This window comes from Procambarus clarkii, chromosome 8 (assembly GCF_040958095.1).
Source record: "Procambarus clarkii isolate CNS0578487 chromosome 8, FALCON_Pclarkii_2.0, whole genome shotgun sequence".
Classification (NCBI taxonomy): domain Eukaryota; kingdom Metazoa; phylum Arthropoda; class Malacostraca; order Decapoda; family Cambaridae; genus Procambarus; species Procambarus clarkii.
The window spans coordinates 41121216-41146043 of NC_091157.1; the positions used below are offsets into that span (position 1 = coordinate 41121216).

General features: G+C 49.3%; 2 protein-coding genes across 2 annotated transcripts in view; one reads left to right on the top strand and one right to left on the bottom strand.

Annotated features, from left to right (window-relative positions):
* The window catches only part of LOC123759848 (uncharacterized), a 210735-nt gene extending 196802 nt beyond the window's left edge, over positions 1 to 13933 (bottom strand). Inside the window, exon 1 of the mRNA XM_045745106.2 lies at positions 13135 to 13933. The gene's annotated coding sequence lies outside the window, so the exon portion shown is untranslated. The remainder of the gene's footprint in view (positions 1 to 13134) is intronic.
* A 9949-nt stretch (positions 13934 to 23882) lies between these two features.
* LOC123759849 (myosin light chain kinase, smooth muscle-like) lies at positions 23883 to 24590 on the top strand. The gene has a single exon (XM_045745107.1). It carries the CDS (start codon positions 23883 to 23885, stop codon positions 24588 to 24590), a length of 708 nt encoding a protein of 235 aa, XP_045601063.1.
* The last annotated feature ends 238 nt before the right edge of the window (positions 24591 to 24828 follow it).

Here is a 24828-nt window from a genome sequence, read left to right on the forward strand (position 1 = left end):
GCTGTGGTTGTTCCGGGCTGTGGTTCAGAGCTGTGGTTCCGGGTTGTGGTTCCGGGCTGTGGTTCCGGGCTGTGATTGTTACGGGCTGTGAATGTTCCGGGCTGTGATTGTAACAGGGTGTGTTTGTTACGGGCTGTGGTTGTTCCAAGCTGTGATATCTACGGGCTGTGGTTGTTACGGGCTGTGATTGTTCCGGGCTGTGATTGTTACGGACTGTGATTGTTACGGGCTGTGATTGTTCCGGGCTGTGGTTCCGGGCTGTGGTTGTTCCGGGCTGTGATTGTTACGGGCTGTGATTGTTCCGGGCTGTGATTGTTACGAGCTGTAGTTCCGGGCTTTGATTGTTATGGGCTGTGGTTGTTACGGGCTGTGATTGTTACAGGCTGTGATGGTTCCGGGCTGTGATTGTTACGGGCTGTGATTATTCCGGGCTGTGATTGTTCCGGGCTGTGGTTGTTCCGGGCTGTGGTTCCGGGCTGTGGTTGTTCCAGGCTGTGATTGTTCCGGGCTGTGATTGTTACGGGCTGTGATTGTTACGGGCTGTGGTTGTTCCGGGCTGTGGTTCCGGGCTGTGGTTGTTCCGGGCTGTGATTGTTACGGGCTGTGATTGTTCCGGGCTGTGATTGTTACTGGCTGTGATTGTTCCGGGCAGTGATTGTTACGGGCTGTGGTTCCGGGCTGTGATTGTTACGGGCTGTGGTTGTTACGGGCTGTGATTGTTATGGGCTGCTATTGTTCCGGGCTGTGATTGATACGGGCTGTGATTGTTACGGGCTGTGATTGTTACGGGCTGTGATTGTTACGGGCTGTGATTGTTCCGGGCTGTGATTGTTCCGGGCTGTGATTGTTCCGGGCTGTGATTGTTACGGGCTGTGATTGTTCTGGGCTGTGATTGTTCCGGGCTGTGATTGTTACGGGCTGTGATTGTTCCGGGCTGTGATTGTTACGGGCTGTGATTGTTCCGGGCTGTGGTTGTTCCGGGCTGTGGTTCCCGGCTGTAGTTCCGGGCTGTGATTGTTCCGGGCTGTGGTTGTTCCGGGCTGTGATTGTTACGGGCTGTGATTGTTCCGGGCTGTGATTATTCCGGGCTGTGGTTCCGGGCTGTGATTGTTCAGGGCTGTGGTTGTTCCGGGCTGTGATTGTTACGGGCTGTGATTGTTCCAATCTGTGATTATTCCTGGCTGTGGTTGTTCCGGGCTGTGGTTCCTGGCTGTGGTTCCGGGTTGTGGTTCCGGGCTGTGGTTCCGGGCTGTGATTGTTACGGGCTGTGATTGTTACGGGGTGTGTTTGTTACGGGCTGTGGTTGTTCCAAGCTGTGATATCTGCGGGCTGTGGTTGTTACGGGCTGTGATTGTTACCGGCTGTATTTCCGGGCTGTGGTTGTTCCGGGCTGTGATTGTTCCGGGCTGTGATTGTTACGGACTGTGATTGTTCCGGGCTGTGGTTCTGGGCTGTGGTTGTTCCGGGCTGTGATTGTTACGGGCTGTGATTGTTCCGGGCTGTGATTGTTACGGGCTGTAGTTCCGGGCTTTGATTGTTACGGGCTGTGGTTGTTACGGGCTGTGATTGTTACGGGCTGTGATTGTTCCGGGCTGTGATTGTTCCGGGCTGTGATTGTTACGGGCTGTGATTGTTCCGGGCTGTGGTTGTTCCGGGCTGTGGTTCCGGGCTGTGGTTCCGGGCTGTGATTGTTCCGGGCTGTGGTTGTTCCGGGCTGTGATTGTTACGGGCTGTGATTGTTCCGGGTTGTGATTGTTGCGGGCTGTGATTGTTCCGGGCTGTGGTTGTTCCGGGCTGTGGTTCCGGGCTGTGGTTCCGGGCTGTGGTTCCGGGCTGTGATTGTTACGGGCTGTGATTGTTCCGGGCTGTGATTATTACGGGCTGTGTTTGTTATGGGCTGTGGTTGCTCCAAGCTGTGATATTTACGGGCTGTGGTTGTTACAGGCTGTGATGGTTCCGGGCTGTGATTGTTACGGGCTGTGATTATTCCGGGCTGTGATTGTTCCGGGCTGTGATTGTTATGGGCTGTGGTTCCGGGCTGTGGTTGTTCCGGGCTGTGATTATTCCGGGCTGTGATTGTTACGGGCTGTGATTGTTACGGGCTGTGGTTGTTCCGGGCTGTGGTTCCGGGCTGTGGTTGTTCCGGGCTGTGATTGTTACGGGCTGTGATTGTTCCGGGCTGTGATTGTTACGGGCTGTGATTGTTCCGGGCAGTGATTGTTACGGGCTGTGGTTCCGGGCTGAGATTGTTACGGGCTGTGGTTGTTACGGGCTGTGATTGTTATGGGCTGTTATTGTTCCGGGCTGTGATTGTTACGGGCTGTGATTGTTACAGGCTGTGATTGTTACGGGCTGTGATTGTTACGGGCTGTGATTGTTACGGGCTGTGATTGTTCCGGGCTGTGATTGTTCCGGGCTGTGATTGTTCCAGACTGTGGCTGTTCCGGGCTGTGATTGTTACGGGCTGTGATTGTTACGGGCTGTGATTGTTCCGGGCTGTGATTGTTACGGGCTGTGATTGTTACGGGCTGTGATTGTTCCGGGCTGTGATTGTTCCGGGCTGTGATTGTTACGGGCTGTAATTGTTCCGGGCTGTGATTGTTACGAGCTGTGATTGTTCCGGGCTGTGATTGTTACGGGCTGTGATTGTTTCGGGCTGTGATTGTTATGGGCTGTGATTGTTACGGGCTGTGATTGTTCCGGGCTGTGATTGTTATGGGCTGTGGTTCCGGGCTGTGGTTGTTCCGGGCTGTGATTGTTACGGGCTGTGATTGTTACGGGCTGTGATTGTTACGGGCTGTGGTTGTTCCGGGCTGTGGTTCCGGGCTGTGGTTGTTCCGGGCTGTGATTGTTACGGGCTGTGATTGTTCCGGGCTGTGATTGTTACTGGCTGTGATTGTTCTTGCAGTGATTGTTACGGGCTGTGGTTCCGGGCTGTGATTGTTACGGGCTGTGGTTGTTACGGGCTGTGGTTGTTACGGGCTGTCATTGTTATGCGCTGTTATTGTTCTGGGCTGTGATTGTTACGGGCTGTGATTGTTACGGGCTGTGATTGTTCCGGGCTGTGATTGTTCTGGGCTGTGGTTGTTCTGGGCTGTGATTGTTCCGGGCTGTGGTTGTTACGGGCTGTGATTGTTCCGGGCTGTGATTGTTACTGGCTGTGATTGTTCTTGCAGTGATTGTTACGGGCTGTGGTTCCGGGCTGTGATTGTTCCGGACTGTGGTTGTTCCGGGCTGTGATTGTTACGGGCTGTGATTGTTACGGGCTGTGATTGTTCTGGGCTGTGATTGTTACGGGCTGTGATTGTTACGGGCTGTGATTGTTCCGGGCTGTGATTGTTCTGGGCTGTGGTTGTTCTGGGCTGTGATTGTTCCGGGCTGTGGTTGTTACGGGCTGTGATTGTTCCGGGCTGTGATTGTTACGAGCTGTGATTGTTCCGGGCTGTGATTGGTCCGGGCTGTGGTTGTTCCGGGCTGTGTTTATTCCAGGCTGTGAGAATACCAGATTGTGAGTGTTGTAGGACGTAGATGTTAGCAGAAGAGGGTGGTAGAGGCTACGCGAGTTTTAAGATAATGTGTATTCCATTCTTCCTTCCTTCCTGGATGTGTGTTCAAGGCTACGAATGGTCCGTTTGTGTTCCAGGCTTCACTTGCTCCGGGCGTCAGTGTTCCAGGTTGCTTCTGTTCCATGATGGAAGTCTTTTAAGTTGCAAGTGTTCCATGCCACACGTGTTCCAGGCTGCAGGTTTATACATGCTCCATGTGCTACAGACTGCAATGTTCCAAGCTACTTTCCTTTCGTTAAATACCGCCCACACGAAACAGGTTCCTTCCTAAATTTCAGAACAGGAAAAATGTTTTTGACTGTGTTCATTTTTTAGTGTTTCTGAATTGTGTACTTTTTAAGTGTGTTCTGATCTGGAAGGGAAGGGAACTATCAGGAGAGCGCGCCAAGCCATAATCACTATATAGCACTGGGAAGGGGTCAGGATTAGGATTTGGGATGGGACGGGATGGAAGGAATGGTGCCCAACCACTTGGACGGTCGGGGTGTGTGTGTGTGTTTTAAGTGTGCTCTGATCTGGAGTGTGTACTATTGTGGAGTTTATGCGCATCTAGAAAATATAACTGTATAGACCCTGTACATTTTTTTGAGTTCGAGTTTATATGATGGGTCGCAAACTGCAGCAATAAGCAAGATAAAATGGTGGCTAAATTCACTTCAAGTTTGCAGGTAGAAGAAACGTCTAAATGCTTTATGAACATTATCGGCATCGCTGAAAACCTTTCAGCGCCAGGATTCAACAAAGCATTTATGGAAGCCCTTGTGAACATGTATAGCTGTTCTTAATCATTGCCGTTGTACACGTATTAAGCAGTTTACGGAAGATCGAAACTTCCCAATCACAAACAGACGATAAGTTACAATAACGTGGCTAAAGATATGATGAATAGAAGATGAGGAGATGATGACGCCGTTTCGCTCCGTCCTGGACCATTATCGAGTCGTTTAATAGAGAGCTGTTGTTGTAGATTCAACTTCTCGGAACAAAAGTTCCAAGTAACATTAGTGAGTTCGAAGGGTATTAGTGAGAGTTTTGAGTTCAGATATGAAGGGAAGGCAGAGCACAGCGCTAGTTGTGTTGGAAACAGGTTCGGGATGAAAGAAATTTATTTTACCTTGAGAAAAGGCACAGCTGATAAAATGTCAAGGGTAACCAAGGCGAGAGAAAGATTTGTAAATGAAGAAAATTTCAAAATCAAGAAACTGAGGATCGCTGATACGTAGAGCGCGGAGAAAGAGAGAGAGACGAGGACACTTTTCTTAACAGAAGGAGGATGGTAGGAAAAGAAGTGAATGTACATGCCACTATGCAGGGGTTTGCGGTAGACAGAGAAAGAGAACCCGGACACAAAGCTGTGAACGTGAACGTCAAGAAAAGGAAGGAGGGAATTAGATTGCCATTCAACTTTGAAATGGATAGAAGGAGCCAGATTGTTAAGAGAGGAGAGGAAAGGCTGGAAACGACTACGTCATGAATCCATAGAGCAGAAATGGCATCAACATAGTGAAGCCAGAGAGAGGAACGAGTATCAATAGAAGGAAGGACAGTTTCAAAGTATTCCATACAGAGAGTGGAAAGAACAGGGGAAAGAGGGGAACCCATAGCGACACCATAACGAAAGTTTGAGAGAAGTATTTACCGTTTAAAAAAGGAAGGAGTCATAGTCAACACAGAGTCTGATGAGTTCGAGGAAAATGTCGGTGGAAAGTGGGAGATGAAGGCCATCAGTCGCCTACTGGCTAAGGAAAGAGAGAACATTAGAGGAACAAGAGGAACATTAGTAAAAAGATCATCCATATCAGGACTGAGCATCTTAGACTGGCTGCAGGCGCAGTTTTTCAATGATGTGCTGAGAGTGAGGAAGGCGGGCAGGAGAAAAAGTCCCAAGTTAAAGAGTGAGAGTTTTGACAAGCCAGGAGGCAAGTAGCTTGCCAAAACCACTTAAGCCTTCTTAAGCCACACACATACGTTGTTTAATAGTTGTAAACAAAGCCGCCAAAGACTGAAAAAAGGTGTACAGGTTCGTAAGATCTTGTGTGTTCATAAGTACTTGATGAATACAGGTCCTGGAATTTTATGTGACTTAAGACTCCTGAGACCGTTCAGAAAATTACTGCTTTAAGGCATTTGAAAAATCAGAGTCTGCTGTTGAGAGTTTAAAGAATCATTACGATTCGTCATTTGTAATGTTTAAATTTTGTAATGATGTTTTTGCTAATTATTCTGTTATTCAGAACGTTAAGAAAAAATTACCAAAATTTGAAGTGCGGTAATTTGTGATTTCCTGTCATTTCACAACACAATTTTTTACATAAATTTTTCAGAACCATCAATTTGATAGAGGGAGAATGAGAGAGAGAGAGAGAGGGAGAGTAAAAGAATGAGAGGGAGGAGAGAGCGAGAACACACACACGGGGGGGAGGGGGGGGTGCTGACGGGGCTGAGTGGACAGCGCTTGGGATTCGTTGTCCTAAGGGTTCAGGGTTCGATTCCCGGCGGAAGCGGAAACAAATGGGCAGAGTTTCTTTCACCCTGATGCACCTATTCACATAGCAATAAATAGGTACCTGGTAGTTAGACAGCTGTTACGGGCTGCTTCCTGGGATGTGTGTGTGTGTGTGTGTGTGTGAATATTTTTTTTATTATGATTATGATAATAAAATATGATTTTATTATAATTTATTATTCATTTTTATTATTATAATGTAGTGACACGTGATTGAGGAGGAGGGACCAAAGAGCTAGAGCTCAACCCCCCGCAAGCACATCTAGGTGAGTACACACATAGAGCAGACAGAAAGCAATTTAGATGACTGGAAAATAACTATTAATCTGTGATGAACTGAACATCATGTGGGAAGATGAAGGGTTGAGTCTCCAGAAGCCTTGGTGGTCTCACTGACCAGCATGGGAAGGGGCCACTAGACACACAACAACATGGAGCTCATCATACGTTATAGACCCCAGGGAGCTGCATCCCCTGGCGTCAAGCTGATCTTCGCCCCCATCCTGAGCATGTGCCGCGCTCTTCGATGTCTGGGCTCTTCGATGTCCGGGGTCTTCGATGTCCGGGGTCTTCGATGTCCGGGGTCTTCGATGTCCGGGGTCTTCGATGTCCGGGGTCTTCGATGTCCGGGGTCTTCGATGTCCGGGGTCTTCGATGTCCGGGGTCTTCGATGTCCGGGGTCTTCGATGTCCGGGGTCTTCGATGTCCGGGGTCTTCGATGTCCGGGGTCTTCGATGTCCGGGCTCTTCGATGTCCGGGCTCTTCGATGTCCGGGGTTTTCGATGTCCGGGGTCTTCGATGTCCGGGGTCTTCGATGTCCGGGGTCTTCGATGTCCGGGGTCTTCGATGTCCGGGGTCTTCGATGTCCGGGGTCTTCGATGTCCGGGGTTTTCGATGTCCGGGGTCTTCGATGTCCGGGGTCTTCGATGTCCGGGGTCTTCGATGTCCGGGGTTTTCGATGTCCGGGGTCTTCGATGTCCGGGGTCTTCGATGACCGGGGTCTTCGATGTCCGGGCTCGAGAGCTTCTCGATGTTCGGGCTTTGTTGCTCGGCCTCCCTTCAGGAATCCCAGTTCTGAACACGCTGGAAAGCGTTGGGAGAAGATTTGTGGGTAGGCTCTAATGTAGTGACCAGTGTGGTTGATGTGGTGACCAGTGTGGTTGATGTGGTGACCAGTGTGGTTGATGTGGTGACCAGTGTGGTTAATGTAGTGACCAGTGTGGTTGATGTGGTGACCAGTGTGGTTGATGTGGTGACCAGTGTGGTTGATGTGGTGACCAGTGTGGTTGATGTGGTGACCAGTGTGGTTGATGTGGTGACCAGTGTGGTTGATGTGGTGACCAGTGTGGTTGATGTGGTGACCAGTGTGGTTGATGTGGTGACCAGTGTGGTTGATGAGGTGACCAGTGTGGTTGATGAGGTGACCAGTGTGGTTGATGTGGTGACCAGTGTGGTTGATGTGGTGACCAGTGTGGTTGATGTTGTGACCAGTGTGGTTGATGTGGTGACCAGTGTGGTTGATGTGGTGACCAGTGTGGTTGATGTGGTGACCAGTGTGGTTGATGTGGTGACCAGTGTGGTTGATGAGGTGACCAGTGTGGTTGATGAGGTGACCAGTGTGGTTGATGTGGTGACCAGTGTGGTTGATGTGGTGACCAGTGTGGTTGATGAGGTGACCAGTGTGGTTGATGTGGTGACCAGTGTGGTTGATGTGGTGACCAGTGTCGTTCATATGGTGACCAGTGTGGTTGATGAGGTGACCAGTGTGGTTGATATGGTGACCAGTGTGGTTGATGAGGTGACCAGTGTGGTTGATATGGTGACCAGTGTGGTTGATGAGGTGACCAGTGTGGTTGAACTGGTCACTACATCAGAGTCACCAACACGTGGGAGATGTTTAGCGGTCTTATACTGCTTGAGTACGAGGTTGTAGTTCTCGTGAATTCTCACCTGGGCCAGCTTGGTGTACACTCCGAAGTTGGGAGCTGCAACACCAGACATTCTCCCGCCAACAGCCTCATGCTGGCTGAGCAAACTCTCTTGAACCTCACTTCATCTACGATTAATCATTAATCAAACAGATCAACTCCAGTCAGCCGACCACATGAAGGCTCTGGTGGAAAGTCAACTCCAACTTCTTTCTGCTAATAACATGTTTGTAACTTAGTAATTTAGCACTAAATAACGATTCTCCAGATGCAAACAAAAATAAGCGCTTAAAATAAGTGAGTACTCGAGTCCTACGGTACTACGTATTACGGATACTATTACTGAGTACTACGGATGAACTTTTGTAGTACAACTAGTAATAGTAGTAGTCGGGATCCATTATGTTCATTAGGAACCTACAACTGTAGAAGACTCCATCAGTCTCAGGAGACTATGGAGTCTCCTGAGACTGGAGACTGGAGTCTGGTTGAGACTGGAGTCTGGTTGTCGGTCTGGAATGGCCTCTCCAGGGCGCAAAGCCAGGGTAGGATGTTACCGGGGGGGGGGAGGGGAGAAGCTGTTACCCATGCAGCAGATTGATGTAGGTGAGAGCGACAATGTAAGTAGGGTTTATTTAGGAACTGTAGGTTGTAAGACCCCCTAGTCTTAGACGTGTAGGAGGGAGACGGGCGGGAGGTGTGGGACGCTGAGCGTCACTTATTCATCATTTCGGTTTTTACAACAAGATTTTGAGATTGAAAAGTTGCTAATATTTTTTGTAGTTGAGAGGCCATAATACACGACGACGACGACCACGTCACAATACACACGACGACGACGACGACCACGTCACAATACACACGACGACGACGACCACGTCACAATACACACGACGACGACACGATACACACGACGACGACAACGACGTCACAATACACACGACGACGACGACACAATACACACGACGACGACAACCACGTCACAATACACACGACGACGACGACCACGTCACAATACACACGACGACGACGACCACGTCACAATACACACGACGACGATGACGACCACGTCACAATACACACGACGACGACGACCACGTCACAATACACACGACGACCACGTCACAATACACACGACGACGACGACAACCACGTCACAATACACACGACGACGACGACGACCACGTCACAATACACACGACGACGACGACCACGTCACAATACACACGACGACGACGACGACCACGTCACAATACACACGACGACGACGACCACGTCACAATACACACGACGACGACAACGTCACAATACACACGACGACGACAATGTCACAATACACACGACGACGATGACGACAACGTCACAATACACACGACGACGACGACGACAACGTCACAATACACACGACGACGACGACAACCACGTCACAATACACACGACGACGACGACGACGACGACAACGTCACAATACACACGACGACGACGACGACAACGTCGCAATACACACGACGACGACGACAACGTCACAATACACACGACGACGACGACGACCACGTCACAATACACACGACGACGACGACGACAACGTCACAATACACACGACGACGACGACGACCACGTCACAATACACACGACGACGACAACGTCACAATACACACGACGACGACGACAACCACGTCACAATACACACGACGACGACGACGACCACGTCACAATACACACGACGACGACGACAACGTCACAATACACACGACGACGACGACGACGACGACGACGACGACGACAACGTCACAATACACACGACGACGACGACAACGTCACAATACATACGACGACGACGACCACGTCACAATACACACGACGACGACGACGACAACGTCACAATACACACGACGACGACCACGTCACAATACACACGACGACGACGGCGGCAACGTCACAATACACACGACGACGACGACAACCACGTCACAATACACACGACGACGACGATGACCACGTCACAATACACACGACGACGACAACGTCACAATACACACGACGACGACGACCACCACGTCACAATACACACGACGACGACGACCACGTCACAATACACACGACGACGACGACCACGTCACAATACACACGACGACGACGACAACCACGTCACAATACACACGACGACGACGACGACCACGTCACAATACACACGACGACGACGACCACGTCACAATACACACGACGACGACGACGACCACGTCACAATACACACGACGACGACGACCACGTCACAATACACACGACGACGACAACGTCACAATACACACGACGACGACAATGTCACAATACACACGACGACGATGACGACAACGTCACAATACACACGACGACGACGACGACGACAACGTCACAATACACACGACGACGACGACAACCACGTCACAATACACACGACGACGACGACGACGACGACAACGTCACAATACACACGACGACGACGACGACAACGTCGCAATACACACGACGACGACGACAACGTCACAATACACACGACGACGACGACGACCACGTCACAATACACACGACGACGACGACAACGTCACAATACACACGACGACGACGACGACCACGTCACAATACACACGACGACGACAACGTCACAATACACACGACGACGACGACAACCACGTCACAATACACACGACGACGACGACGACCACGTCACAATACACACGACGACGACGACAACGTCACAATACACACGACGACGACGACGACGACGACGACGACAACGTCACAATACACACGACGACGACGACAACGTCACAATACATACGACGACGACGACCACGTCACAATACACACGACGACGACGACGACAACGTCACAATACACACGACGACGACCACGTCACAATACACACGACGACGACGACGGCAACGTCACAATACACACGACGACGACGACAACCACGTCACAATACACACGACGACGACGATGACCACGTCACAATACACACGACGACGACAACGTCACAATACACACGACGACGACGACCACCACGTCACAATACACACGATGACGACGACCACGTCACAATACACACGACGACGACCACGTCACAATATACACGACAACGACAACCACGTCACAATACACACGACGACGACGACAACCACGTCACAATACACACGACGACGACGACAACCACGTCACAATACACACGACGACGACGACGACCACGTCACAATACACACGACGACGACGACGACGACGACGACGACCACGTCACAATACACACGACGACGACAACCACGTCACAATACACACGACGACGACGACCACCACGTCACAATACACACGACGACGACGACAACCACGTCACAATACACACGACGACGACGACGACCACGTCACAATACACACGACGACGACAACCACGTCACAACACACACGACAACAACCACGTCACAACACACACACGACGACGACAACCACGTCACAACACACACGACAACAACCACGTCACAACACACACGACGACGACGACGACCACGTCACAACACACACGACAACAACCACGTCACAACACACAAGAGGCACTGAACTACAGGCCAGTGTCCTTGACTTGTATACCATGCAAGGTGATGGAGAAGATCGTGAGAAAAAACCTGGTAACACATCTGGAGAGAAGGGACTTCGTGACAAATCGCCAACATGGATTCAGGGAGGGTAAATCTTGCCTTACAGGCTTGATAGAATTCTACGATCAGGTGACACAGATTAAGCAAGAAAGAGAGGGCTGGGCGGACTGCATTTTCTTGGATTGTCGGAAAGCCTTTGACACAGTACCGCATAAGAGGCTGGTACATAAGCTGGAGAGACAGGCAGGTGTAGCTGGTAAGGTGCTCCAGTGGATAAGGGAGTATCTAAGCAATAGGAAGCAGAGAGTTACGGTGAGGGGTGAGACCTCCGATTGGCGTGAAGTCACCAGTGGAGTCCCACAGGGCTCTGTACTCGGTCCTATCTTGTTTCTGATATATGTAAATGATCTCCCGGAGGGTATCGATTCATTTCTCTCAATGTTTGCGGACGATGCTAAAATTATGAGAAGGATTAAAACAGAAGAGGACTGTTTGAGGCTTCAAGAAGACCTAGACAAGCTGAAGGAATGGTCGAACAAATGGTTGTTAGAGTTTAACCCAACCAAATGTAATGTAATGAAGATAGGTGTAGGGAGCAGGAGGCCAGATACAAGGTATCATCTGGGAGAGGAAATTCTTCAGGAGTCAGAGAAGGAAAAAGACTTGGGGGTTGATATCACGCCAGACCTGTCTCCTGCAGCACATATCAAGCGGATAACATCAGCGGCATATGCCAGGCTGGCCAACATACGAACGGCATTCAGAAACTTGTGTAAAGAATCATTCAGAACTTTGTATACCACATATGTCAGGCCAATCCTGGAGTATGCAGCCCCAGCATGGAGTCCATATCTAGTCAAGGATAAGACTAAACTGGAAAAGGTTCAAAGGTTTGCCACCAGACTAGTACCCGAGCTGAGAGGTATGAGCTACGAGGAGAGACTACGGGAATTAAACCTCACTTCGCTGGAAGACAGAAGAGTTAGGGGGGACATGATCACCACATTCAAGATTCTGAAGGGGATTGATAGGGTAGATAAAGACAGTCTATTTAACACAAGGGGAACACGCACAAGGGGACACAGGTGGAAACTGAGTGCCCAAATGAGCCACAGAGATATTAGAAAGAACTTTTTTAGTGTCAGAGTGGTTGACAAATGGAATGCATTAGGAAGTGATGTGGTGGAGGCTGACTCCATACACAGTTTCAAGTGTAGATATGACAGAGCCCGATAGGCTCATGACTCTGTACACCTGTTGATTGACGGTTGAGAGGCGGGACCAAAGAGCCAGAGCTCAACCCCCGCAAACACAACTAGGTGAGTACAACTAGGTGAGTACACACGACAACAACCACCACGCCATAATGTCATCTTAGACACATTCCAGCATGAACACAACATCGCTGAATAACGTTTGTAAATAAGATTGGAAATATTATTTCGTTTATTTACAAAACTGTGAAACACACGAGAAGTTGACTAAGGTCAATAACTGTAGAATCTTACCTAGCTTCACATGCTCTCTAGACCAGGGCTGGCGGATCGGGCTTCCTGTCGGGCGGGTGCTGAAGTCTCCTCATTATCCAGCCCCAAGAGAAGCCTCTCCCACGCCTTGAAGTCCAGGACGGGCCACGTCTTTTCACGTCCAACAGCTTAGGACGTGTGACGTCTGGCAGGTTAGCACATGTGGCAGGTTAGCACGTATGACGTCTGGCAGGTTAGCACGTGTGACGTCTGGCAGGTTAGCACATGTGACGTCTAGCAGGTTAGGATGTATGACGTCTAATAGGTTAGCACGTGCGACGTCCAACAGGTGAGGACGTGTGACGTCTAGTTGGCTAAGGCGTGTGACGTGGTATCTTGTCGAAGCATTTTCAACCATTCATATCGTGTTGCCATCCCGAAAGAGCAGTTTATAGGACGCGAAACTTTGTTGAGATACAAGGTCACTCTACGCTGGATCATTCATGCAAACGCGGCTCCTTGTCTACTCTCAGAGCGGCTGGTGTTGCGTGTTCCATAAAGCCCTGAAGTGAGCCAAGATGTTATTCTCTCCCGCTGAGATCATAGACACAATTCTCAGTAAGTCTGTTGGATGAATGAAGCTGATCTCCTTTATCATATGCAGAATATTGAGATGAAAATGCAGCGTGGTCGGCGGTCACATGGTCCGAGGGCGGGAGCGGCGCCACTCGCCAGCCAGCAACATGCAGCTCGAGCAGCAGCAGCCTGTCTCTCCACACCGTCACCTCCGGCGTCCCATCCACCACTGACTACCATCCTCTTCCCTCAGCGTCCACCCGAGCCCCACCACCACCACCACCACACCGTCTCCTCCGCCACCGCCACACGCCTCTACTGAAGGCCCTCATACTAACAGTGACCCCATCACCGCAACTGAGAATATCCTCTGCCTCAATGACTTCACGATCCTCCGTATCGTCTGTACTCACCTATTTGTGCTCACCTATTTGTGCTTGCGGGGGTTGAGCTTTGGCTCTTTGGTCCCGCCTCTCAACTGTCAATCAACTGGTGTACAGATTCCTGAGCCTACTGGGCTCTATCATGTCTACATTTGAAACTGTGTATGGAGTCAGCCTCCACCACATCACTGCCTAATGCATTCCATCTGTTAACTACTCTGACACTGAAAAAGTTCCTTCTAACGTCTCTGTGACTCATGTGGATACCCAGTTTCCACCTGTGTCCCCTTGTTCGCGTCCCACCAGTGTTGAATAGTTTATCCTTGTTTACCCGGTCGATTCCTCTGAGGATTTTGTAGGTTGTGATCATGTCTCCCCTTACTCTTCTGTCTTCCAGTGTCGTAAGGTGCATTTCCCGCAAGAAATGTGTGTGTGTGTGTGTACTCACTTATTTGTGCTTGCGGGGGTTGAGCTCTGGCTCTTTGGTCCCGCCTCTCAACTGTCGATCAACTGATGTACAGATTCCTGAGCCTACTGGGCTCTATCATATCTACATTTAAAACTGTGTATGGAGTCAGCCTCCACCACATTATGCATTCCACCTGTTAACTACTCTGACACTGAAAAAGGTTCTTTCTAATGTCACTGTGGCTCATTTGGGCATCCAGTTTCCACCTGTGTCAACTTGTTCGCGTACCACCAGTGTTGAATAGTTTATTCTTATCTACCCTGTCAATTCCTCTGAGAATTTTGTAGGTAATGATCATGTCTCCCCATACTCTTCTGTCTTCCAGTGTCGTGAGGTGCATTTTACGCAGCCTTTCCTCGTAACTCATGCCTCTTAGTTCTGGAACTAGTCTAGTAGCATATCTCTGAACTTTTTCCAGCTTCACCTTGTGCTAGACAAGGTACGGGCTCCATGCTGGGACCGCATACTCCAGGATTGGTCTTTCTTATGTGGTATACAAGGTTCTGAATGATTCCTTATACAGGTTCCGAATGATTCCTTACACAGGTTCAGAATGATTCCTTACACAGGTTTCTGAAGGCCGCTCTGATGTAAGCCAGCCTCGCGTATGCCGCAGATTTAATTCTTTTTATGTGGGCTTCAGGAGACAGGGTTGGTGTGATTTCAACTCCTAGATCTCTCTCTCTCTGTCCGTTTCATGAAGTACTTCATCTCCAATTCTGTATCCTGTGTCTGGCCTTTTGTTTCCACTGCCTAGTTTCATTACCTTACATTTACTCGGGTTGAACTTTAGTGCCCATTTGTTGGACCATTCATTCAGTCTGTCTAGGTCATCTTATAGCTTCATGCTATCTTCCTCTGTTTTAATCCTCTCATAATTTTTGCATCATCGGCAAACAATGAGAGGAACGATTCTATACCCTCTGGGAGATCATTTACATATATCAGAAACAGTATAGGTTCCAGGACTGACCCCTGCGGGACTCCACTGGTGACGCCTCGCCAATCTGAGACCTCACCATCAGCTTGCATGGTATGCAAGTTAGGGACACTGGCCTGTAGTTCACTGCCTCCTGTCTATCCCCCTTCTTGTTTATCAAGACTATATTATCCGTCTTCCAAATTTTTGGCAGTTCCTCTGTTACCAGTGATTTGTTATACACTATGGAGAGTGGCAGGCACAGTGCTTCTGCTCCCTCTTTTAGTATCCAAGGGGAGATTCCATCTGGGCCTATAGCCTTTGTTACATCCAACTCTAACAAAAGCTTCCTTACATCCCCACTGGTAATCTCAAACTCTTCTAGTGGTTCCTGGTTAACTATTCCCTCTCTTATCTCTGGAACTTCTTGCTGTAATGTGAAGACCTCCTGGAATATCTTATTCATTTCCTCACACACTTCCTTGTCGTTTGTAGTGAATCGGTCTGCCCCTATCCTCAATTTCATCACCTGTGCCTTTACTGTTGTTCTTCTCCTGATGTGGCTGTGCAGCAATTTAGGCTGAGTCTTTGCCTTGCTTGCGATGTCATTTTCGTATTGCCCTTCTGCCTCTCTTCTCATCCTGACATATTCATTCCTGGCACTCTGGTATCTTTCTCTGCTCTCAAGTGTCCTGTTATTCCTATAGTTTCTCCATGCCCTTTTACTTTGATGCTTAGCTTGCCAACATCTCTGATTAAACTATGAGTTTCTCATCTGCATTTCGTTGTTTTCCTTTTGGACCGGGACAAACTTTACTGCGGCCTCCTTACACCTCTGCGTGATGTGGTCCATCATGTCTTGGGCCGTCTTTCCCCTGAGCTCTATTTCCCATGTCATATCTGTTAGGAAGTTTATCTCCTCATAGGTTTTCTTCGAAATACCAGCCTTTTGTTTTCAGTTCCCCTCTTCGAGTTCATTAACCCTTCTTCGACCAGATACTCAAATGTCAGTACATTGTGGTCGCTCATTTCTTCTGGTGCCTCATACCCGATTTCCCTTATGTCAGAGTCATTCAGAATGAAGACTAGGTCGAGTCTTGCTGGTTCATCATTACCTCTAATTTTTGTGAGTTCCCTGACATGCTGACTTAAAAAGTTTTTGTTGCCACCTCCAATAGTTTAGCTCTCCATGTATCCTCACCTCCATGTGGTTCCATGTTTTCCCAGTCCTTCCATGATTGAAGTCTTCCATGATGGGATTTATTTCTACAGGCAGCAGAGACTGCCCTCTCAATTATAGTGTTAACTGCCATGTTGTTGTTTTCATACTCTTGACTGGGTCTTTTGTCATTTGGTAGAGGGTTAAATATCATTGCTAGTACTACTCTTGGTCTTCCCATCGTCATGGTGCCTGTTATGTAGTCTGTGAATCTCTCGCAGCCCGGGATGACCATCTCCTTGAAACTCCATTCCTTTCTCATGAGTAGGGCCACTCTGCCTCCTCCACTTCCTTCCCTCTCTTTCCTTATTACAGTGTAGTCCTGGGCAAACACCGCATTCGTTGTAATTCTTGAGAGTTTTGGTTCTGTGAGTCCAATTACATCTGGGTTCACTTCTTGTGCTCTTTCCCTTAATTCACTTGCCTTGCTTGTGATCCCATCTATGTTCTAGTACATTACCCTGAAACTGACTCTCTTCTGTCCTTAATCAGTTTGTTGGTTCCCCTGAAGCAGGGAAACAGGGAGGGCCCGGGATGAGAGGGCCTAGGAAGGGGGACCTGGGAGTCTGGGGTTTGAGGGGGGGGGGGGACTGGTAGGATCTGGTATGGGGGAGGGTGCTGAAGGGAGGGAAGGCTTGGGTGGGTGGGGAGAAGAGAGGGTTTGGAAGGGTGGGGGAGAGGGGGACAGCTTGAGGAAGTGGGGGAGAAGGAGAGAATTGGGGGTATAGGAGCAGGGAGGGCTTGGGGGGGTGGTTGAGAATGGAGGACTTAGGGGAGGGTGGGGGAGATTGGAGGACTTAGAGGGGGTGGGGGAGAAGGGAGAGCATGGGGAAGTAGGGAGGGCTTGGGGTGCGGGTTAAGGGAGGGCTTGGGGTGCGGGTTAAGGGAGGGCTTGGGGGGGGGGTGAAAAAAGGGACGTCCTGGGGAGAGGGTGAGTGGGGGGAAGGTTCCCAAGGTGGGCACTAAGTGGGGGATGGCGTATGTCTGTATATCATGGTTGGGTTGACCGCACACCCACGTGCTCCCACTCCACGCTGCACTACTCGCTGGTGGCACTGTTGTGAACACTTGTGTGTGTGTGCGTGCGTGCGTGCATGCATGCCTATTTGTCTGTTGGTTCGTGTACTCACTACACAGGGGGCCTGGTGGCTGATGGGACGGGGGAAAGAATGGTGCCCAACCACTTGGACTGGACGGTAGAGCGACGGTCAACCACCGTTCAAGTGGTTGGGCACCATTCCTCTCCCCCCCCCCCGTCCCATCCCAAATCCTGATCCCTTCCAAGTGCTGTATAGTCGTAATGGCTTGGCGCTTTCCCCTGACAATTCCCTTCACCAAGTTGTGCTTGCGGAGGTTGAGCTCCGGCTCTTTGGTCCCGCCTCTCAACTGTCAATCAACTGGTGTACAGGTTTCTGAGCCTACTGGGCTCTATCATATCTACATTTGAAACTGTGTATAGAGTCAGTCTCCACCACATCACTGCCTAATGCATTCCATTTATTAAATACTTTTAACACTGAAAAAATTCTTTCTGATGCGTCTGTAGCCTACTTGAGTACTCAATTTTCACCTGTGTCCCCTTGTGCGTGTACTATCCACGTTTAATCCGTCCATATCTGCCTTGCCAATTCTCCTGAGAATTTTGTATGTGGTGATCATATCTCCCCCAAGATCTTCCATCTTCTAGCGACGTGAGGTGCAATTCATGAAGCCTTTCTTCGTAACTTATGCCTCTTTGTTCTAGGACTAGTCTAATGGCATACCTCTTGACTTTCTCCAGCTTCGTCTTGTGCTTGACAAGGTACGAGCTCCATTCTGGGGCTGCATACTCCAGGGTTGGTCTTACATATGTGATACACAAGGTTCTGAAGGATTCCTTACACAGGTTTCTGAAGGCAGTTCTGATGTTAGCCAGCCTTGCATACACCGCTGATGATATTCTTTTCATGTGGGCTTCAGGAAACAGGTTCGGCGAATATCAACTCCTAGATCTTTCTGTCCGTTTGATGAAGGACTTCGTCTCCCATTTGGTATTTTGTATCTGGCCTCCTGTTTCATTCGCCTAGTTTCAGTACCTTACATTTACTTGGATTGAACTTTAGTAGCCATTTGTTGTATCATCCCTTCAGTTTGTCTAGGTCATGTTGTATCCTCTATACTATCTTCGTCTGTCTTAATTCTCCTCATGATTTTTACACCATCTGCAAACATTGAGAGGAACGAGACTATTCCCTCTGGGAGATCATTTACACATATCAGAAACAGAATAGGTCCAAGGACTAAACCCTGCGGGACTCCACCGGTGACGCCTCGCCACTCTAAGACCTCACCCCTTACAGTGACTCGCTGTCTTCCGTTGCTTAGGTACTCTTTTTTATCCAGTGGAGTACCTTCCTTTTCACTCCTGCCTGCATACCCATCTTCTATGGGATACTGTGTCAAGGGTTTCTGCCAATCCAAAAATATGCAGTCTACCCACTCTTTTCTTTCTTACCTGATTTTTGTCGTCTGGTCATAGAAATCAATTAATAGTGGGAAATAAGATTTCCCATCCCTGAACCCATGCTGATACTGTATTACAAAGTTCTTTTGCTCCAGGTATTCCACTGACATTTGAGTATCTGGTGGAAGTAGGAGTAACCCATCCAATGAATGGACCGAAAATTAAATGGCTGGAATACGGAAGGGGAAACTATGATGTGAGTAGAAAATTTCTAAGAGGAATACCATGGGAGACAGCTCAGAGAGAAGTCTGTTCAAGGCATGATGGACTACATCACTAGAAGTGTCAGGAGACCGAAAACAGATTTATCTCGGCCCAGAAAGATAAAAAAAAAGGGGGGGGGGATCCTTGGTTCAATGAGGCATGTAATTTACTTATTTATTTATTTATTAATATACAAGAAGTTACATTGGGGGTTAACAGAGAATATAGAAAATAAGTTGAATTAACTTTCTTGTAAAGCCACTACCACGCATAGCGTTTCGGGTAAGTCCTTAAACTAACAGAAGCAAGGCAGTAAGCTAAGCAAAAGCAGTAAGCAAAACTAAGTAATGAAGCAAGACAGCTATGCACAAGGGCATGGAGAAACTACAGAAATAACAGAACACCAGAGAGCAGAGAGAGAGATACCAGCTGGCCAGAAATGGGAACCTCAGTGTGAGGAGAGAAGCAGAAAGGCAGTTTGAAAATGACATAGCAAATGAAGTCAAGGACCCAACCAAAACTGCTATACAGCCACATCAGGAGGAAAACAACAGCTAAAGAACAGGTGATGAAACTTAAAAAGGAGAGAATGGGTACACAGAATGACAAAGAGGTGCGTGAAGAACTCAACAAGGGAATCCAGGAAGTCTTCGCAATAGAGCAAAGAGACGTCCCTGAAATAAGACGGGTGGCGATAAACCAAGCAGACTTGGAAAATATTGAAATTACCAGAGATGAGGTTAGGAGGTATCTGCTCGATTTAGACGTGACTAAGACTGTTGGACCTGATGGAATCTCACCATGGATGCTAAAAGAGGGGGCAGAAGCACTATGCATACCACTATCTATGGTGTATAACAAATCACTGGAAATAGGAGACCTGCCAGAAAGTTGGAAAACAGTTAATGTAGTCCCAATTTAAAAAAAAAATGGATAGGCAGGAGGCAGCCTAAACCTTCATATGAGCAGAAGGCTGGTGTCCTTAACTTGTATATTATGCAAAGTGATGGAGAAGATCGTTTGGAAAATTCCGGTAGAACATCTGGAGAAAAGTAACTTTGTAACACGTCACCAACATGGGTTCAGGGATGGCAAGTCAAGCCTCACAGGTTTAATACAATTCTATGACCAAGCAACAAACATTAAGCAAAACAAGAGAAGGATGGGCAAACTGCATTTTCTTGGACTGTCAGAAAGCTTTTGACACAGTACCCCCATAAGAGACTTGAAAAATTTAAAGAAACAAGCTGGAGTAAGTGTTAGGGTGCTAATATGAATAAAGGAGTACCTAAACAACAAGGAACAGAGAGTTACTGTGTGGGGTGAGACCTCAGAATGGCGTGATGTCACCAGCTGAGTCCCACAGGGTTCTGTACTCAGACCTATCTTGTTTCTGATATACGTGAATGATCTTCCAGAAGGTATTGAATCATATCTCTCAATATTTGCTGATGATGCTAAAATTAGGAGAAGGATTAAGACAGAGGAGGACAGAAATAGGCTATAGGATGACCTGGACAGACTGAAGGAATTGTCCAACAAATGGGAGTTAGACTTTAACTCAAGCAAGTGCAAAGTGATGAAGATAGGTGTAGGGAGCAGAAGGCCAAACACAAGGTACCAGCTGGGAGAGGGAATCCTTCAGGAGTCAGGAAGAGAGAAAGATCTGAGGGTTGATATCACAACAGACCTAGCCCCTGAAGCCCACATCGAAAGGATAACATCAACGGCGTACACAAGGCTGGCGAACATAAGAACTGCCTTCAGAAACTTGTGTAAGGAATCATTCAGACCCCTGGTATACCTCGTATGTCAGACCAATACTGGAATATGCGGCTCCAGCCTGGAGCGCACATCTAGTCAAACACAAAACGAATTAAGAAAAGGTTCAGATTTATGCCATCAGATTAGTCCCTGAGCTGAGAGGAATAAGCTACAAGGAAAGACTACTGGAACTGAACCTCACGACACTGGAAGAAAATCTGTACTGGTGTACAGATTCCTAAGCCTACTGATCTCTATCATTTCTACATTTGAAACTGTGTTTACCGTCTGCTTCTACTACATCACTTCCTAATGCATTCCATTTGTTAAATACTGACATTGAAAAAAGTTATTTTTAATATCTCTATGGCTCATCTTGGTACTCAGTTTCCACCTGTGTTCCCTTGATCATGAACCTTGTGTGTTAAAGAAACTGTCTTTTTCTACCCTATCAATTCCTCTGAGAATCTTTTCTGTGGTGATCAAGTCTCTTCTAACTCTTCTGCCTTCCAGTGACGTGAGGTAAAGTTCTCATAGTCTCTCCTCGTAGCTCATACCCTTGAGCTCAGATACTAGTCTGATGGCATACCTTTGAACATCCTCTAATTTAGTATTGTGCTTGACGAGATACGGACTCCATGCTGGAGCTGCATACTCTAAGATTGGTCTGACATATGTGGTATACAAGATTCGAAATGATTCCTAAAGGCCGTTCTTATGGCGGCCAACCTGGCATATGCCGCTGATGATATCCTGGCCACGGGCCATGCTACCCAATACGGCCCGAGGCCAGACTTGACTGGCGAGAGCTTGGTCCAACAGGCTGTTGCTTGGAGTGGCCCGCAGGCCCACATACCCACCACAGCCCGGTTGGTCAGGCACCTTTTGCAGAAAAGTGTCCAGCTTTTTCTTGAAGACGTCCACTTTTATCACACTCTTCTTCTCCCCCGTCCCATCCCAAATCCTTATCTTGACTCCTTCCCAGTGCTATATAGTGGTAATGGCTCGGCGTTTCTCCTAATAGTTCCCTTCCCTTTCAGCAATATATATAATACTTCCTGGGAGGCTACTGAACAACCTTTGGTCTCTGATACTGACAGTGTTCTCTGAGTGTGCTTCTGGCACCTCCACTCTATACTGGTTCAATTCTGCACTTCCATATCGTTAACTCCAGTATGTTGGGATTTTACTGAATAAATTTGGGACCTGGCCTTCCAGTATCTTCCATGTATATATAATTTGATACTTCTCACGTCTCCTTTGCGGAGAGTACATTTTAAGAGCTTCGAGAAAGTCCCAATAGGTGCTTTATTATCGAGTCTATGCGTGGTGTATCTGTTCCCTGTATTCCCTCTATTTCAGCTTTTGTCCAGCTCTGTAGGGGTGAGTGTACTCCTCTGGTGACTAAGTGGAGGCACGAACACGTTCTGTTGTAGGAGTGAGCTTAAAATGTACAAGTATCTAGTAGAAAAGTATCTAGTAGAAATATATCACTGTACGTCAGATATTTCTTCCTGCCAGTCTTACTTTACCTAGAAAAATCTTAAAGAAAAACGTATCGTTTGCTGCGACAACGTCTCAGGAATTCCAACCTGATCAATGTTCAGAAATTAGCTGGAGACGGGCGTCGTCGCGCACGGGGGCGCCCTCTCCTGGTAAAATTAACTGGTCGACTTGCAATTTGAATCAACAGGTGAGAGCTTAATGTCGGGAGAGGAAAGACGGCGGGGTAAGATAAGAGAACAGGAAGGGTGGAAGAGGAGAGAAACAAGGGACGGATGGAATTCGTGGTAGCGATGGGACGGGGATGGAACTATGCTAAATCATCCCTATGGCGCCGTTACAGTGAAGCCGCTTACGTTGCAAGGCAGAGACACAGCAGTATGAGAGTGAGTGCGAGTGTAGAGCTTCCTTCTGTAGGGGAGAATACCCACCCAATGTCTCACCTCACTCACTACTGAGGTGAGAATACTCACCGAGTCGATGTTAATGGGGCTCCAGGCGCCGCACGCAGCTACTCACCGGGACTTGGGAACACTGACTCACCCCACGACAACAACATTGTCAACTACGACGACCTTATCTTCCACGGGGGGCCACGGCCCTCAAGACAGCCACGACCCTCAAGACAGCCACGACCCTCAGGACAGCCACGACCCTCAAGACAGCCACGAACGTCAGGACAGCCACGACCCTCAGGACAGCCACGACCCTCAAGACAGCCACGAACGTCAGGACAGCCACGACCCTCAAGACAGCCACGGCCCTCAAGACAGCCACGACCCTCAAGACAGCCACGGCCCTCAAGACAGCCACGACCCTCAAGACAGTCACGGCCCTCAAGACAGCCACGACCCTCAAGTCAGCCACGACCCTCGAGACAGCCACGACCCTCGAGACAGCCACGACCCCTCAAGACAGCCACGACCCCTCAAGACAGCCACGACCCTCGAGACAGCCACGACCCTCAAGACAGCCACTACCCTCGAGACAGCCACGACCCCTCAAGACAGCCACGACCCTCGAGACAGCCACGACCCTCGAGACAGCCACGACCCCTCAAGACAGCCACGACCCCTCAAGACAGCCACGACCCTCGAGACAGCCACGACCCTCAAGACAGCCATGACCCTCAAGACAGCCACGACCCCTCAAGACAGCCACGACCCCTCAAGACAGCCACGACCCTCGAGACAGCCACGACCCTCGAGACAGCCACGACCCTCGAGACAGCCACGACCCTCAAGACAGCCATGACCCTCAAGACAGCCACGACCCTCAAGACAGCCACGACCCTCAAGACAGCCACGACCCTCAAGTCACCCACGACCCTCAAGACAGCCACGACCCTCAAGACAGCCACGACCCTCAAGACAGCCACGACCCTCAAGACAGCCACGACCCTCGAGACAGCCATGACCCCTCAAGACAGCCACGACCCTCAAGTCAGCCACGACCCTCGAGACAGCCACGACCCTCGAGACAGCCACGACCCTCAAGACAGCCACGACCCCTCAAGACAGCCACGACCCCTCAAGACAGCCACGACCCCTCAAGACAGCCACGACCCTCAAGACAGCCACGACCCTCGAGACAGCCACGACCCTCGAGACAGCCATGACCCCTCAAGACAGCCACGACCCTCAAGACAGCCACGACCCTCAAGACAGCCACGACCCTCAAGACAGCCACGACCCCTCAAGACAGCCACGACCCCTCAAGACAGCCACGACCCTCAAGACAGCCACGACCCTCGAGACAGCCACGACCCCTCAAGACAGCCACGACCCTCGAGACAGCCACGACCCCTCAAGACAGCCACGACCCTCGAGACAGCCACGACCCTCAAGACAGCCACGACCCCTCAAGACAGCCACGACCGTCAGGACATCCACGACCCTCAAGACAGCCACGACCCCTCAAGACAGCCACGACCCCTCAAGACAGCCACGACCCCTTAAGACGGCCACGACCCCTTAAGACGGCCACGACCCCTCAAGACAGCCACGACCCTCAAGACAGCCACGACCCCTTAAGACGGCCACGACCCCTTAAGACAGCCACGACCCCTCAAGACAGCCACGACCCTCGAGACAGCCACGACCCCTCAAGACAGCCACGACCCTCAAGACAGCCACGACCCCTCAAGACAGCCACGACCCCTCAAGACAGCCACGACCCCTCAAGACGGCCACGACC

Bases quoted from the DNA above. Each gene is read 5' to 3' on its own strand.
- LOC123759849 (XM_045745107.1), top strand. From the start codon at position 23,883: ATGACCCTCAAGACAGCCACGACCCTCAAGACAGCCACGACCCTCAAG.